Source organism: Gadus chalcogrammus, chromosome 16 (assembly GCF_026213295.1).
Source record: "Gadus chalcogrammus isolate NIFS_2021 chromosome 16, NIFS_Gcha_1.0, whole genome shotgun sequence".
Lineage (NCBI taxonomy): Eukaryota > Metazoa > Chordata > Actinopteri > Gadiformes > Gadidae > Gadus > Gadus chalcogrammus.
This window is the reverse complement of record NC_079427.1, coordinates 8762253-8779074: the sequence shown is the minus strand read 5'-3', so window position 1 is coordinate 8779074 and position 16822 is coordinate 8762253. Positions and strand designations below refer to the sequence as shown.

The window sequence follows — 16822 nt, the reverse complement described above, 5'->3', positions numbered from 1 at the left end:
CAAAAAACTTTCCAAATGTATTATTCATTCATTGTAATACGAATGTTCACTTGAATATATAGCATGATATTTTTGATTGATTTTGATTTGTTCATGTTTTTAGAATTAGGATTAAACCGATAATTAACATGTTTTAAAGGCAGTTTAAAGGCAAATATTCTGTTTAATGTTTGTTATAATTGTCCTAATATAAATATGTATTTCATATTAAACGTTTTAACCTAAATAGAAGGATTTGGGAGTCTGTGTATGTCAGTTGTTTCTTTGTCATTGAGAACAGTATTGAATAAGTGAGTCTTAATCCCGCTCTCCTGGGTGGCAGGGAGGCCGGTTTCTATTCAGCCATCAAGCAAATGAACCCAAAGACTTAAATATGTTTTTCTTCAATATAGATGTTAGGTTACTAGATTTGATTCTGCCTGTGTATTTAAAAATGCAAATTTAAAGCATGTAATTTTTTTTAATGGGAATTACTTGGGAGAAGGAAAAATAAAGTTACAAATCAAGTAGTAATTTAACTTGATGAGATGAGAGAAGGTATCAGTAGTCTTTTTTGATAAAAAAAAATACACTTCTTCAGTTGAGCTCATTATTTCGAGACAGTAATAGTTGTAGGTAAAACAGAGTAACAACTGGAGGGAACTATCCATAGTGGGCTACGCCAACTATCCAATGTGAAGTATTCTTGCTGTGTTGTTGAGTACCATAAAGTATCAAGTAAGTAAGTAAGCATTGTCTGTTGTTGAAGGTATGTATGTCTGAATAAGATTAGTCATGTTCACCTAATCAGAAATTGTGGAACCAGGGGAAACCGGTGATGGATCTTGTGACTCTATTCGTAAATGAATTAAGAGAGTTAACGTTAATGTATTGTGGCGATCAGCCAGGGAAGAACCAAAAGTGAGCCCAGCGATATCAGGGTACTACAACTCCCGTGCCTCATACACTGCATGGCTATGGTTGTTGCATTTATTTTCACACAGCCACACAGTACAAGGGAATATCACACCATATACCCCATGGACATAAGTGCCTCGATGTAGATGTTGCTGTAGCCGACCCCACTAGTCATCGAGGTGCCACCCCCCCAGGGGGGCTATTATAGTCCAATAGCCCGCACCGTTCCATGTACCCATGAGGCAACCCCAGCACACTGGCGAGGCCCACGGCTGTGATCGCCACAATATACTAGCTGGAATAGCTGAGTCAATAGTCAATAGTGACATTTAACACGGAAAAAAGAAACTGACATTACCATATTGGCAATCAGAGTGGCGGATTTCAAATAAAAGTTTTTTTTTATTCCATAAGATGATTTAAATGGGCAATTAATAAGAGATTGTTTGACTTATTGTTGCGTGGAACACGATTATTCATTGCAATTCAATGAAAGAATGGCCAAATGAATCCAGTCGTTGTCAGTTATGCATGAGCAAAACATCCTCAGCTTAAGGGCCTGAAGATAACTTAGCTCGTCAGCAAAGTTATCTAACCCAAGCTCTGCTGGCTAGCTAGCAAATGACTTTGTTTGCAAGCTAGATTCATACATTTAGCCTTAAGGTAAAGTAAAGTTTGAGTGGAAGGTATTGTTTCTCTAAAGATTTGAGTGTGTCCCCATACCTGAGGAGAGCCCAATGTGCATCTGTTGTTGTATTTCCCCCAGTACCCAATCCACTTGTATATGGATTTAAAACCTAGGAACTCAGTTTGATTATACAACCCGTATCTTTAGAAGATTATGTTTTACCAAGAATTGAACGTTGAACGAATACATTTGTTATCCTTGATTTTTTCAAGAAGTCTCATTGAGATCCATCTGTTTTGTAAAAGTGCACTATAACAATGCGTGACATATTTCACAAACAAGAAAATTAAAAAAGCAGAAGCATTGAGCAGAACATTCACTAACATGAAGAATGTACGAGCAAAAATGTACATTAACATTTTAAGTCCCTTAAAAAATGAGTAGTTCAGTTCAGATGTTGTTGTGTAGCTCGTCCTAGAGTTATTGATTGTAATACCTCAAACCAGCCTTCCAGGTTTTGTATTTGTACATGGAACTGTTAGAGCTACATGTTTTCGATGTGAACCTGGTTGAGGGTGTTAAATAAAAAGTAATACATATACATTTAAGAATATATATGTTTTCCTAATGTAAGGGACGACCATCCAACCTTGGCATATAGCTCAGTTGTGAGGGTGGTATCAGTGTTGCGTGATAAATCAGATGGTTTAGCGTGGGCTGGTTAGAGAACTGCTTTGTCATTGTTTTGTTAACAAAAGGAACCTGCATTGATCCCTTATGATTGCAACCTGAGGAATTGTTTAGCAAGATTCTTTGTTTGACCTGATTATAATTATTAGTATGGAACCCAGAACCTCTCTGATGGGAATTGAACCAATCTGACCATCTGTCGATTCAGTTTCATAGCTGTAGCTCTATTTAAATGGGTAGCCCCTGACTTGATGGTTGATTTTGTATGTCCCTCTTGGGTCTCCCTGGTTCTTACATGGTTATAAAATAATTGTCCTGGAGCACTGCATGAGCAGAACATAAATGTACTGAACAAGCATGGGCAGTATCAATTACAGTTGATGACGGAAGTGCTATACAGTGTAACAGGTAAGATACCAAGAGGTTAGCAATGAATATCGAACTCTTTGAGGTGTTAACTGAGATGCTGTATTTTTATTAAAGGAAAAAATCTCTTGAGGAAATTGCAATACTTTTAAAACTAAAACAATACAATCATGAAAATAAATGATACCCCTGGTCACTGGACAATGGAGCTGACGATGGACTCATTAGATATACCGCCTGGCTTCATTTACCCAGCTTTTGTTTTTGGGACCCTTACATATGTAATGATTCTGTTTTGTAATATACTAGTGTTTACAACAATTGTCTTCACAAAGAGTTTGCATTCGCCTATGTTCATCTTGCTGTTAAACCTGCCTATACTGGACATAATGGGAGCCACTGCTCTTCTCCCTCAGCTGTTACACAGTATAATGTCAAAGGACCGCTCTATTTCCTACCCAGGGTGTTTTCTCCAGGCTCTATTGATTCATATCTATGGTTCAGGAAACCTCTTATTCTTAACTGTGATGGCCTATGACCGTTATATTGCTATATGCTTACCTCTTAGGTACCACTCTCTCATGACGTCCAATATTTTGATAAGAATCATCGTAGGTGTTTGGTTATTTGACATCTTTATTCTGGCAGTGCTATTCGGTATATCTACACAGTTCAAATTTTGTATGAATAATATTGTGGATGTATTCTGCAACAATCCCTCTTTAGTGAAACTAGTCTGTGGCGACAGTAGCGTTAATGACTACTATGGGTTATTCACTATCACATTATTTCAAGGTGGATCACTGATCATAGTTACATATACATGAATCCATATCTTGTTGACCTGTTTGACTAATAAGCAGTCAGATGCTAGGGTGAAAGCTCTCCAAACATGTGGAACACATCTAATTGTTTTCTTATTATTTGAGAACAACGCTCTCATAACTTTGCTGGCTCACAGATTTGAGAGTGTGTCCCCTAACATCAGAAGGGCCCTGGGTGTATCAGTTATTGTATTTCCCCCTATACTCAATCCACTTATATATGGGTTAAACACAAAAGAGCTTCACAAAACCTTGATGAAAATCATTGAAAGAGCAAGGTTAACTTAAAAATAACGAACTAAAACATGTACAATTCCAATGCACCTTTTTTTTATTCAATGAAAAAAATATCAAGTGAGGAATATACATGAAGGGTGACTTAGCTATTATCAATGTTTCTGGACATATTTTCATTTAAATCAATAAATTATGGATCGTATTCATGGTCTTTTCTATTTGCCTTCTAGGATGCAAAGGTAAAAGTACAAACAAATATCTTTTCTGGTATGGTTTATTCTCATATTTATAGCTCATGCAGGTTTGCAAAAAAAAAACACAATTTATTATTCATTAAATGTAATACGAATGTCAACATGAATGTTAAATTTTTCATGTTTTTAGAATTAGGATTAAACAGATAATTACAATTCTGTTGGCAAAAACTCTGTTTAATGTTTGTAATAATTGTCGTAATGTAAATATGTATTTCATATTAAACGTTTTAACCTAAATAGAAGGATTTGGGAGTCTGTGTGTGTTTCGTTGTCATTGAGAACAGTATTGAATAAGTGAGTCTTAATCCCGCTCTCCTGGGTGGCAGGGAGGCCGGTTTCTATTCAGCCATCAAGCAAATGAACCCAAAGACTTAAATATGGTTTTCTTCAAGTTAGGTTCAACAAAAACTACATAGATGTTAGGGTTACTTGATTTGATCCTGCCCATGAATTAATTAAAAAAGGAAAATTAAAAGAACGTGATTTTTTTATGGAAATTACTTGGGAGAAAAAAGAAAAATGGGAAGAAAAAAAAAGTTTAAAATCAAAGAGTAATTCAACTTGATGAGATGAAAGAAGGTATCATTAGAGTATTGTTTGCTATTATACACTTTTTCAGTCCACCTCATGATTACGTCACAGTGTTAGCTGCAGGTGAAACAGAGGTACAACTGGAGGGAAATATCAATAGCAGGCTACGCCAACGATCCAATGTGATGCATACTTGCTGTGTTGTTGAATACCATAAATTAAGCATTGTCTGTTGAAGGTATGTATATCTGACAAAGATTAGTCATGTTCACCTAATCAGAAAATGTGGAACCAGGGGAAACCGGTGATTGATCTTGTGACTCTCTTCGTAAATTAATTAAGAGTTAACATTAATGTATTGTGGCGATCAGCCAGGGAAGTACCAGAAGTGAGCCCAGCGTTATCAGGGTTATACAACTCCCGTGCCTCGTACACCGCACGGCTACGGGTGTTGCATTTATTTTCACACAGCAACCGAACAAGTGAATAATAACATAATATAACAATAATAAAATAATAACACACCATTTACCCCGTGGACATTAGTGCCTCGATGTAGGTGCTGCTGTAGCCGACCCCACTTGTCACCGCGGTGCCACCCCCCCAGGTGGGCTATTAGTCCAAACAGACTGATAGCCACGGCTTTGATCGCCACAATAAACTATCTGGCAAATCCGAGTCCAAGTCATGTCAAGTCTTTCTGGGCTCAAGTCCAATGGTCAATAGTGAAATTGAACACGGATAAAAAAATGGTTTTGCATGAGCAAAACATCCTTAGAGCAAGGGCCTGAAGTAAACTTTGGTCATAAGCCACTCATGCGGAAACGACATGGGACAACGTTTTTTTTTTCTTCATACATCTAGCATTAAATTAAAGTAAAATTTAAATGGAAGGAAATGTTTCCAAACAATTTAGCTTATGTTTTTATTACATTTTGTTTTCAATTAGGTGCGTACAATTTCATCTGGGCTATGAGTTGGTTTAGTTTAGTTACAATTCGATACAGCAAAGCATGCTGTGTTGCATCATCTCTTGAGTGTCCCTGCCAATTGAATGCCTATAAAAGAGCTGCCCCTTTGTGATGCAAATGCATTGTAGGTTATCTATTAGTAGATGGAAGAGATACAACACACTAACAGGTAAGATACAAAGAAAAGTTAGAAAAGATTTAGTTCGATTAATCTGGAACTGTGTTTGATGCAAGTACATGTTAGATCTATTTTGGAGTAATGAAAAAAGTAACATTTTTAACTTCTCATTATTTTTCCAGGATAACTTGACATTTAATCATGAACTTAAATGATACTCTTGGTTACTGGAAAATGGAACTGAAGCTGGAATCATTAAACCTAGAAACTGGCAACATTTATCCAGCTTTTATTTTTGGAACCCTTGCATATTTAATTACTATTTTCTTTAATATGTTAGTGTTAACAACGATTGTCTTCACAAAGAGTTTACATAAGCCCATGTTCCTCCTGCTGTTAAACCTACCAATAATGGACATGATTGGAGCCACTGCTTTTCTACCACAGCTTGTAACCAGCATTGTTTCCAAAAACCGCGCTATTTCCTACCCTGGGTGTTTTCTCCAGGCTCTGTCTATTCACATCTATGGTACAGGGAACTTAATGTTTCTAAGTGCGATGGCTTATGACAGGTATATCGCTATATGCTTGCCTCTTCGGTACAATGCTATCATGACCTCAAATATTTTAATAAGAATCATCACTAGCATTTGGTTGGTTACCATCTCTTTGATTGGCATCCTTTTAGCTCTTTTTGCACGGTTCAAAATTTGTAGGAATAGAGTAGTAGATGTATACTGCAATAATCCCTCTTTGGTAAAACTGGTCTGTGAAGACAGCAGCGTAAATAACTACTATGGTTTATTCACTATCATATTAATTCAAGGTGGATCACTATTAATAGTTGTATACACATACATCCAGATATTGTTGACTTGTGCTATCACTAAGCAGTCAGATGCTAGGGGAAAGGCTCTCCAAACATGTGGAACACATCTGATTGTTTTTATATTTTTAGAGGTTAATACTGCAATCAGTTTAATCTCTCACAGATTTGAGAGTGTGTCCCCATACTTGAGGAGAGCCCTAGGTGTATCCATTGTTGTATTTCCCCCATTACTCAATCCAATTGTATATGGATTTAAAACCAAGGAACTCAGGCGGAATATAATCCGTCTATTTAGAAGATCATGAAGATCATTCCCAATAATTGAACAAATACCTTTTCATTGTTAATTTGTCATTACTTTTGTACATCAAATATACTTATGTATACGTTCTGTACATGTTGTAGCCGTTAAAATAAAACGGATATTGCAAGAATGCAATATATTGCATGCATCATTTTAACCATTCTTTAATATATATTTAGTATTGGATGTATACATTATGTAATTTGAATGCTAGCTACACAATTGTTATATTTTTTTAAGAAGATGAATGTAAATAATGTATCAAATTACAGTATGGGAAAGTGGGTAAATGCATGTTTTTAATATGTCGATATTAAATGAAACATTTTATTAAAAATCTCTGTTTAGTTGTTTATTTTGATCAAATTTAAGAATTGTATATGGATTTAAAACCCAAGAACTCAGGCGGAATATAATCCGTCTCTTTAGAAGATCATGTTTTTCCCAATAATTGAACAAATACATTTTCATTGTTAACTTGTCATTAATTTTGTACATAAAATATACTTATGTATATGTTCTGTACATGTTGTAGCCGTTTAAATAAAATGGATATTGCAAGAATGTACTATATTGCATGCATCATTTTAACCACTTTAATTTATATTTAGTATTGGATGTATATATTATGTAATTTGTATGTTAGCTACACAATTGTTATATTTTTTAAGAAGATAAATGTCAATAATGTATCAATTACATTATGGGAAAGTGTGTAAATGCATGTTTTTAATACATATTTCCATATTAAATGATACATTTTATCAAAAATCTCTGTTTAGTTGTCATTTTGCCTCAAATTTAAGAATTGTAAGTTGAAGTTATAGCCCTGGTCGACCTAACTGTCTGCCACTGCCTCAGAGTGTGACATAGTGCCCCCACTGAGGCAAAAGCTGACAGTTGCTGGGAGGAGCTGGAGTAGCAGAACACAATAACCCTTTAGAACTTTTTATTTAACGTTTATTTCATCAGGGATTCTCATTGAGATCAGAATCTCTTTTGCAAGAGAGCCCTAACAGTAACTATCAAATATCACAAACAACAAAAGAAAATGATAGAGACACAGATGCATCAACCAAATCATTTCAAAGGTAACAAGAATGTGACAATTTAAATTAGTTGAGTATGAGTACTTGCTATATTCTTAGTTATTTTTCTAACCCTATATATGTATATAAATATATATATATATATTCATATTTGAACAAATTGTATAATTATATCACTTTCATGAATTAAATTGAAACTATGCCAATACAAACCACCATTTCTCTTGCTTATTAAAAGTACCATAATATGTCCAAAGTCGTATCTTAATTGCAACTTAAGTAGGTTGTGTTTTCAATGAGACCACTCACATCTCAAAGTAGAACTCTGGCGAATTTTGACCCAATTATTGTTTTCCTGAGGGTCACCCCATGTTGAGGGAAGCTAGAAACCTGACGAAAACCGATTAGACCAAGCCAGAGTTCTGCACTGGCTGCTGGCGCTATGGAATACCTATAACACTAACCTATGGGGGCAAGCTCTCTTTTATTTTCTGACTGTTCCACTTTGCACTCTCTATTTCTCTTCACTCAATCACCCTGGCTCTTGTGCTCACACTTGCATGTTAGCGAGCTTGATAATGATATGATTTTAAACTTGATAATTACATAGCGGTTTCAAGCATGCCCTAAATCAAACAGAATAGATCCATACAGCCATAACTCCACAGCATAAACGGAATATCGCACAGTTCCCCTGATAATTCAGCCCCCCCCCCCCCCCCTCCCGTGCCTGAACAAGACGAGAAGAGGGGTTGGCCACTGGGAAGGCTTGGGAGGTGGGCTGTAGGCTGAGCACCGCATCAGAAGTTGAAAAGGTGCTGGTATTTTCTTAGCTTTTTTTCTATTGGCTGAACAAATATTTTTTTCATTGTTTTGAGGTTTGGTTACGTTATACGTCAGGGCATATATGATACATATACAAACCTCCTTCTGAGAGAAGTTAGTTAGCATTAGTGCCAGGAAGCATATTGCCTTATATTTCTCTGCATTATTGAATAATTTTTGTTGTTAACTTTTTATTTGACCGTGAACTGTTGAAAATCTCCATTGACCATAGATGATGATTCAGCTGGAGACGTAGATGTAAAACGTATTTTTGACATTGTAGTTGAAAGTGCAGTAGTAAGCCTACACAATTTGTGATTTTGCAATCACTTGGTAAGAACTTTTTTCAGAGAGGAGATCTAAAGAAATGCTTAAGGTTATGCACAATATATTAAGGTTGAAATGTAAGTTGTAATGACATTGATTTTGACATGTGACATACTTGTGAATGAACATGCATTCTGAATAACAATTCACTAATTTCTGATAATGCATTTATTTTTCCAGGATTCAAAAAACAAAACAAAATGGTGATCTACTACAATACAAGTTCTATTCTGAATCTGCAACCCCTAAACCTGCCCCTCGAGACTGCGATATCTACGTTTCTTCTGGCCACACTAAGTTACCTGGTCATTTTGTTCTGTAACCTCTGCCTCATCCTCACAGTCGTCCTGAACAAGACTCTGCACCAGCCCATGCACCTCCTGCTCATTAACCTCCCCATCAACGACCTCATCGGCTCCACCGCCTTCTTCCCGCAGATCATTAAAGAATTACTCTTGGACACCCGAAAGATGCATTACACAGCGTGTCTTGCGCAAGCGTTTTGCATTCACACGTATGCTGTCGGGGCCGTGTTAATTCTCAGTCTCATGGCCTACGACAGGTATGTCGCAATTTGTTCCCCGTTGAAATATCAAAGTATCATGACTAATGCACATATAATGAAACTAATTACAGCGATGTGGGTGTTTAGTTTGATTTTGGTCAGCGTGATTTTCATTTTGCTCTTGCGCTTACCGCGCTGCAAGTCTCTCATTACGCACTCCTATTGTGACAATCCGTCCTTACTGGGACTGGTGTGCGCAGATACGTCCATCAACAACATATATGGTCTCTTTACGGTGGCTATCGTCCAGTTGATAGGCCACGCATCCATTATTTACACCTACCTTCACATCCTCGTTGCCTGTTGTAAAACCAAGAGGTCTGACACAAAATCAAAAGCCATGCAGACGTGTGCAACACACCTGGTCGTTTTTCTATTGTTAGAATGCATGGGTCTGTTCACGATCATATCATACAGATTAAACAATATATCGCCTGTTTTACGAAGATTTATAGGTGCTTCCGCCATAATATTCCCTTCAACATTGAATCCGATCATCTATGGACTTAAAACCAAAGAAATACGTGGGAAAGCACTCGCTTTTTTCAGGAAAAGAATATTTATATTTTGATTCTATGATGATTCTTTTCATGAATGATTACATTCTTGCTTTTTGAGTTTGATTTCAGATTGTGTTTTTTATCAATATAATTTCTAAATATTTAGGAATCAAATTTCTACATTAATCGATAATTCCCAATATACTTCCTAAGCCTCTGACTCTGTCGAGCGCTGTTCGGCCCTCCTATAATGTTTCTAACCTTTCCATTAAATATAAATATCAATTCAAAAAGTTTTTTTCTTCAAATGTGTACAATTATAGAAATGCAAATATGTGTTGATACACTTTATAATGTGATAACTAGTATTTTCTTATAAAACACACACACACACACACACACACACACACACACACACACACACACATAGACAACGACGAAAATAGTCCTATGTTCAGCAGAAACGTAATGTTTAATTGCACATATTGTTGAGGAATTATTTTTAGTTTAGCAGAATAGCCACAAATGTAAGTAACAAGCGGACAAAAACAATGGAAGCATTAGCAAAAGCTTCTGTATGTTGTAATGTGCTGCCCTCTTGTGTGAAATTATTTGGCTGGCAAGAATGTATAGTCCTAAACCACGACTAACCTTAATGGCTCGGCAGCGGTAGAAAAATCTGTAGTCCGTATAAGCAACAACGTTACACTATCGCACTCTACTGGTAAAACGGAATATGACATAACTTACACTGACATAAAAGCATTCGTCGAATCAACTTGTTACAAAAAATTAACATAACTTCAATGTAAATGTTATATTTAATTACATAGATTAACCCTCATTTATTATCAGCTTTTCATAAGCAAGCAAAAACAGATTGACTTGCTGTGTTCATTCTGTTCTATTTACTTTGCTGGTTCTGGCATTAGCTGAGCAACATAGCTAATAATTTCCTCTGCTTTATCTTTGTGATTACCGGTACAAATATTGATTTAAAAAAAAATAGTTTCAACTTTTTCTAGTTTTCTTAATGTTCACGACCCTCCTTACAGTCAATAAGGCACATTGTTACATTGACAATTGCGTTCTGCAGTGATGACATAGCACATGCATAAAAACTGATCATAAGGTTGTATGTAGGCTAATACATAGGCCTACATAACTCCTTCCTGATCAATGTATTTTACAAAATAACATTGCAGTGTACATTTCAAACCCTTTCTATTAGTGCTGCACAATTAATCTAAACGCAATCGTGATATCCCTGTAACAAAACAAATGGCAATTACAGATGTGTTTGCGAGTGTTGCGTCATATGACAAGTCCACAAGGAAATTCATTTTCATAAGAGTTTGTTTTAGAATTTCTATTCATTTGATTTAGCCTCTCCTGGAACCGTCACCTTATCGTGGTGGAGAGGTTTGCGTGTCCCTGTGAACCTGAGGGCTGTGTTGTCTGGAGCCTTGTGCTCCTGGTAGGGTCTCTCAGGGCAGAGTGGTCACAGGTGAGGGGCCAGACTAAGAATGGTTCAAAAATCCTCAATGAATAACGTAAGAAGAGGAGATGTGACCCGGCCCGGAGGAAGCCCAGGGCCCCCGTCTGGAGCCAGGCCCAGACGGAGGGCTCGATGGCGAGCGCCTGGTGGTCGGGTTTGCCACGGAGCCCGGTCGGGCACAGCCCGAACAAACTACGTGGCACCCCCCCTCTCTTCATCTCATGGGCCCACCACCTGTGGGAAGACCCGTTGGGGTCGGGTGCGCAGCCACATGGGTGGCAGCGAAGGTCAGGGGTCTCGACGGACCAGACCCGGGCGGCAGAAGCTGGCTCTAGGGACGTGGAACGTCACCTCGCTGTGGGGAAAGGAACCGGAGCTTGTGAGGGAGTTGGAGCGCTATCAGTTAGATCTGGTGGGGCTTACCTCCACGCACAGTCTCAGCTCTGGTACCGTACTCCTGGATAAGGGTTGGACTCTATTCTTCTCCGGAGTTGCCAAGGGCGTGAGGCGCCGGGCGGGTGTGGGGATACTCATAAATCCCCGGCTGAGCGCCGCGGTGTTGGAGTTTACCCTGGTAGACGAGAGGGTCGCCTCCCTGCGCCTAAGGGTTGTAGGGGGGAAAACTCTGACTGTTGTTTGTGCGTATGCACCAAACAGCAGCTCAGAGTACTCAGCCTTCTTGGAGACCCTGAATGGAGTCCTGTATGGGGCTCCAGCAGGGGACTCCGTAGTTCTGCTGGGTGACTTCAACGCCCACGTGGGCAACGATGGAGACACCTGGAGAGGCGTGGTGGGGAGGAACGGCCTCCCTGATCTAAACCCGAGCGGTCGTTTGTTATTGGACTTCTGTGCTAGTCATGGATTATCCATAACAAACACAATGTCCGAACATAAGGGTGCTCATAAGTGTACCTGGTACCAGAGTACCCTAGCCCGAAGATCAATGATCGATTTTCTGATCGTGTCATCTGATCTGAGGCCGCATGTTTTGGACGCTCGGGTAAAGAGAGGGGCGGAACTGTCAACCGACCACCATCTGGTTGTGAGTTGGATCAGGGAATGGGGGAAATTTCCGGATAGACCTGGTAAGCCCAAACGAGTAGTGCGGGTGAACTGGGAACGTCTGGAGGAGGCCCCCGTCCTAGGTATCTTCAACTCACACCTCCGGCTGAGTTTTTCTGGCATTCCTGTGGAGGTTGGGGGCATTGAGCCGGAGTGGGCGGTGTTCAAAGCCTCCATTGCTGAAGCTGCGGTGGCTAGCTGTGGCCTCAGGGTCTTAGGCTCCTCAAGGGGCGGTAACCCTCGGACACCGTGGTGGACACCGGTGGTCAGGGAAGCCGTCCGATTGAAGAAGCTCTTCCGGGATATGATATCCTGGAGGACTCCTGACTCGGTTGCAGGGTACCGACAGGCCCAAAGGGCTGCAGCTGCTGCCGTGTCGGAGGCTAAGCAGCGGGTGTGGGAGAAGTTCGGAGAGGCCATGGAGAAGGACTTTCGGTCGGCACCAAAGTGTTTCTGGAAGACTATCCGGCACCTCAGGAGGGGGAAACGGGGAACCATCCAAGCTGTGTACAGTAAGGATGGGATTCTGTTGACCTCAACTGAGGAGGTCGTCGGACGTTGGAAGGAACACTTTGAGGAACTCCTGAATCCGAATAACACGCCCTCTATGTTGGAGGCAGAGCTCGAGGTTGATGGTGTTTCGTCGTCAATTTCCCTGGTGGAGGTCACTGAGGTAGTCAAACATCTCCGCAGTGGCAAAGCCGCAGGGATTGATGAGATCCAGCCAGAAATGCTAAAGGCTCTGGGTGTTGAGGGGCTGTCATGGTTGACACGCCTATTCAACATCGCGTGGGAGTCGGGTACAGTGCCAAAGGAGTGGCAAACCGGGGTGGTGGTTCCCCTGTTCAAAAAGGGGGACCAGAGAGTGTGTGCCAATTACCGGGGTATCACACTTCTCAGCCTCCCTGGTAAAGTCTACTCCATGGTGCTGGAAAGGAGGGTTCGGCCGATCGTCGAACCTCAGATTGAAGAGGAACAATGCGATTTTCGCCCCGGACGTGGAACTACGGACCAGCTCTTCACTCTCGCAAGGATCCTGGAGGGGGCCTGGGAGTATGCCCATCCGGTCTACATGTGTTTTGTGGATCTGGAGAAGGCGTATGACCGGGTCCCCCGGGAGAAACTGTGGGAGGTGCTGCGGGAGTATGGGGTAAGGGGGTCTATCCTCAGGGCCATCCAATCCCTGTACTCCCAAAGCGAGAGCTGTGTTCGCGTCCTCGGCAGCCAGTCAGTTTCGTTCTCAGTGGGTGCTGGTCTCCGCCAGGGCTGCGCCTTGTCACCAATCCTGTTTGTGATATACATGGACAGGATATCGAGGCATAGTCGTGGTGGGGAGGAGTTGCAGTTCGGTGGTCTGAGGATCTCGTCACTGCTTTTTGCAGATGATGTGGTCCTCATTGGATCATCGGCCTGTGACCTTCAGCACTCACTGGAACGGCTTGCGGCCGAGTGTGAAGCGGCTGGGATGAGGATCAGCACCGCTAAATCTGAGGCCATGACTCTTAGCAGGAAACCGATGGATTGCTTACTCCGGGTAGGAAATGAGTCCTTAGCCCAAGTGAAGGAGTTCAAGTACCTCGGGGTCTTGTTCGCGAGTGAGGGTACTATGGAGTGTGAGATTGGCCGGAGAATCGGAGCAGCGGGGGCGGTATTGCGTTCGCTTTACTGCACCGTTGTAACGAAAAGAGGGCTGAGCCGCAAGGCAAAGCTCTCGATCTACCGGTCGATCTTCGTTCCTATCCTCACCTATGGTCATGAGGGCTGGGTGATGACCGAAAGGACGAGATCGCGGGTACAAGCGGCCGAGATGAGTTTTCTCAGAAGGGTGGCTGGCGTCTCCCTTAGGGATAGGGTGAGAAGCTCAGCCATCCGTGAGGAACTCGGATTAGAGCCGCTGCTCCTTTACTTAGAAAGGAGTCAGCTGAGGTGGTTCAGGCTAGGGCTGGGCGATAAACCGATTTTATCGATTAATTCGAGTGTGTAGCTCACGTCGACTTGTTCAAATGAAAATCGGTTTTCTCTTCAACATCCGCAAACGCTTCCCTCTCAGCTCCCGTAGTTTGGAATGGGCTCAGCCCTCCCCCCGCACAGAGCGCGCATTTACCAAAGTGATACACAAACATGGCAGCGAGTTTGACAAGTTGTATGCCACAATTTATTCATAGATGTATAATCTATTTTGAGGTAAACATAATTCATTTGAAATATATCTGTGTGGTTTAATAATTCGTCGATCTGTTGGTAATTCGTCGATCTTTTGGTAATGCCTCGGGGCTCCAGTAGGGGGATCGCACTCCTCTTCCTGATTCAATACAGACAGTGAAGGAAAGAGCTGCGTGCGTGTGTTTTTCCTCATTCTTCTCCCGTTACTATTCCCTTTCTTAAAGTAATTATTACTGTTTGCAAAACACTGTACATTTATGACCAGTGTTGAAAGTTTGAATGTTATGTTGGCACTTTATCAGAAGTCCTCTTATCATTAGAAATATTTTATGTTTACAGAAATATTTTATTTTATATTTTATATATTTTACATTTTATGTTATGTTACAGGTTACACTGTTTACAATGGCAGGGCCTGCCATAATGCTTTTTTATGTAAATCGATTTAAATCGGAAATCGGATTTTTTATGAAAGAATCTGGGATTTTTATTTTAGGCCATATCGCCCAGCCCTAGTTCGGGCACCTGGTAAGGATGCCCACTGGGCGCCTTCCTTGGGAGGTGTTTCAGGCACGTCCAGTGGGGAGGACCCAGGACTAGGTGGAGAGATTATATCTCAACACTGGCCTGGGAACGCCTCGGGATCCCCCCGTCAGTTGGTCAATGTGGCCCGGGAAAGGGAAGTCTGGGGCCCCCTGCTTGAGCTGCTCCCCCCGCGACCCGACCCCGGATAAGCGGACGAAAATGAGATGAGATTTGATTTAGTAAATCTAGCAAGTTTTCACTGCAGAGATGCAGTGTATTTTGAAAAAGGTAAATATTTTATTAATGTTGGGAATTAAACCTTAGAAGTAATCTGTTTGTATTTTCCTTGATGTGAGTTCTCAAATATTCCCTTTTCCATAAATCCTTCATGTGAATGTTTATTTGTGGGTTTGGTAAACATATGTATTTGCACTTTGTTTGTATCATGAAGTAAGGCGGTTATTTAATGAAATCGGACTACACAGACAAGCTTTCCCGTTTGATAACCACCAGGATATAATGTACTGTAAAATACAGCGGTTTAAAGTATAGTTCATGTTGACAAAGCTTATTGCATTGCTTATCCTGTTGTTGTGTATGTATTCATTTGCAGGATCATTTTGATAATCCTTGCATAATACAGATGACTGGGAAAGTTGTGTACTCCAATGCTCCCTTTTCAAAATAATTAACACAAGCATTATGTGCCTCTGCCTGCTGATTATGACAGAAAATCATTCAGAAATTCAATTCAAAGGATATTTAGCACTGCTATAAAGCTTCTCATGTTAGGTAATTGCATGTTACAGGTTAATGCATGGTTTTATTTTATGAAAGAAATTAGCCCCAGGCAAATTTCAATAGTTCATTTCATCTTGGTGCCGTGCCTGCAGCAAGAGCATAGATTGGCCATTGTTAGAGACAGCTGAGCTATACTGTTTGACGATACGCAAGTGTGGGAAATCCTTATTAGACTATAAAACATAACTGTTAGAAAGTGAAGAGGTAATTCTATGTTTCAGTGGAGAAAAATATATATTTTACATAAAGCAAACATAAATGACAACACGAGCCACTAGATGTCGCCACTTAAACAGCTAACAAACAAATAGCAACTCCTAGACATCTTGTAGCAATCAGCACAGGAAGAAAAGGAAAACAATGGGCCGTAGGTCCCTGTGGATCTAGAGTTCTGGGATTTCCTCATGGTGATTGCCACTCCAACACTGATGACTTTGAATAAAGGGTTGGCCATTGACACAAACAAACAATATATGAGCACTAGGTTTATTTGGTAACCCTTCCTTTTACAGTCCCTTAATTACTAGATATTTACTCAGTAAATATATGGTAAATCCTAGTGTATTACTGGGTAATTACCACTGGTAATAAGAAGGTAAATACAGAGGAAATTACCCGGTAAATCATAGTGTATTACTGGGTAATTACCACTGGTAATAAGAAGATAAATACAGAGGAATTACAGCTGGAGTACTAAGTAAAACCTCCACAATCAACTCAACTGTTTTAGGTTGGTAATAACTCAGATATTATTGTGTACTTCCTAGGAAATTAGGCAACCAATTCTTAGAAACACCTATTAATTCAAGTTACAATTGTAGTTATCCAAGGTTTATGTTGGTAACAGCCCAAGTT

At 40.3% G+C, this 16822-nt stretch overlaps 3 protein-coding genes across 3 annotated transcripts; all 3 read left to right on the top strand.

Moving 5' to 3' along the window:
- Window positions 1-2751: 2751 nt before the first annotated feature.
- LOC130405346 (olfactory receptor 1509-like) lies at window positions 2752-3693 on the top strand. The gene is given in 1 exon segment (XM_056610406.1): window positions 2752-3693. A coding segment is annotated over 1 exon segment (942 nt).
- A 2060-nt stretch (window positions 3694-5753) lies between these two features.
- LOC130405345 (olfactory receptor 52K2-like) lies at window positions 5754-6653 on the top strand. The gene has a single exon (XM_056610405.1). The coding sequence runs from the start codon at window positions 5754-5756 to the stop codon at window positions 6651-6653; it is 900 nt and encodes a 299-aa protein (XP_056466380.1).
- Window positions 6654-9053: 2400 nt separating this feature from the next.
- LOC130405344 (olfactory receptor 52N5-like) lies at window positions 9054-9989 on the top strand. The gene has a single exon (XM_056610404.1). The coding sequence runs from the start codon at window positions 9054-9056 to the stop codon at window positions 9987-9989; it is 936 nt and encodes a 311-aa protein (XP_056466379.1).
- The last annotated feature ends 6833 nt before the right edge of the window (window positions 9990-16822 follow it).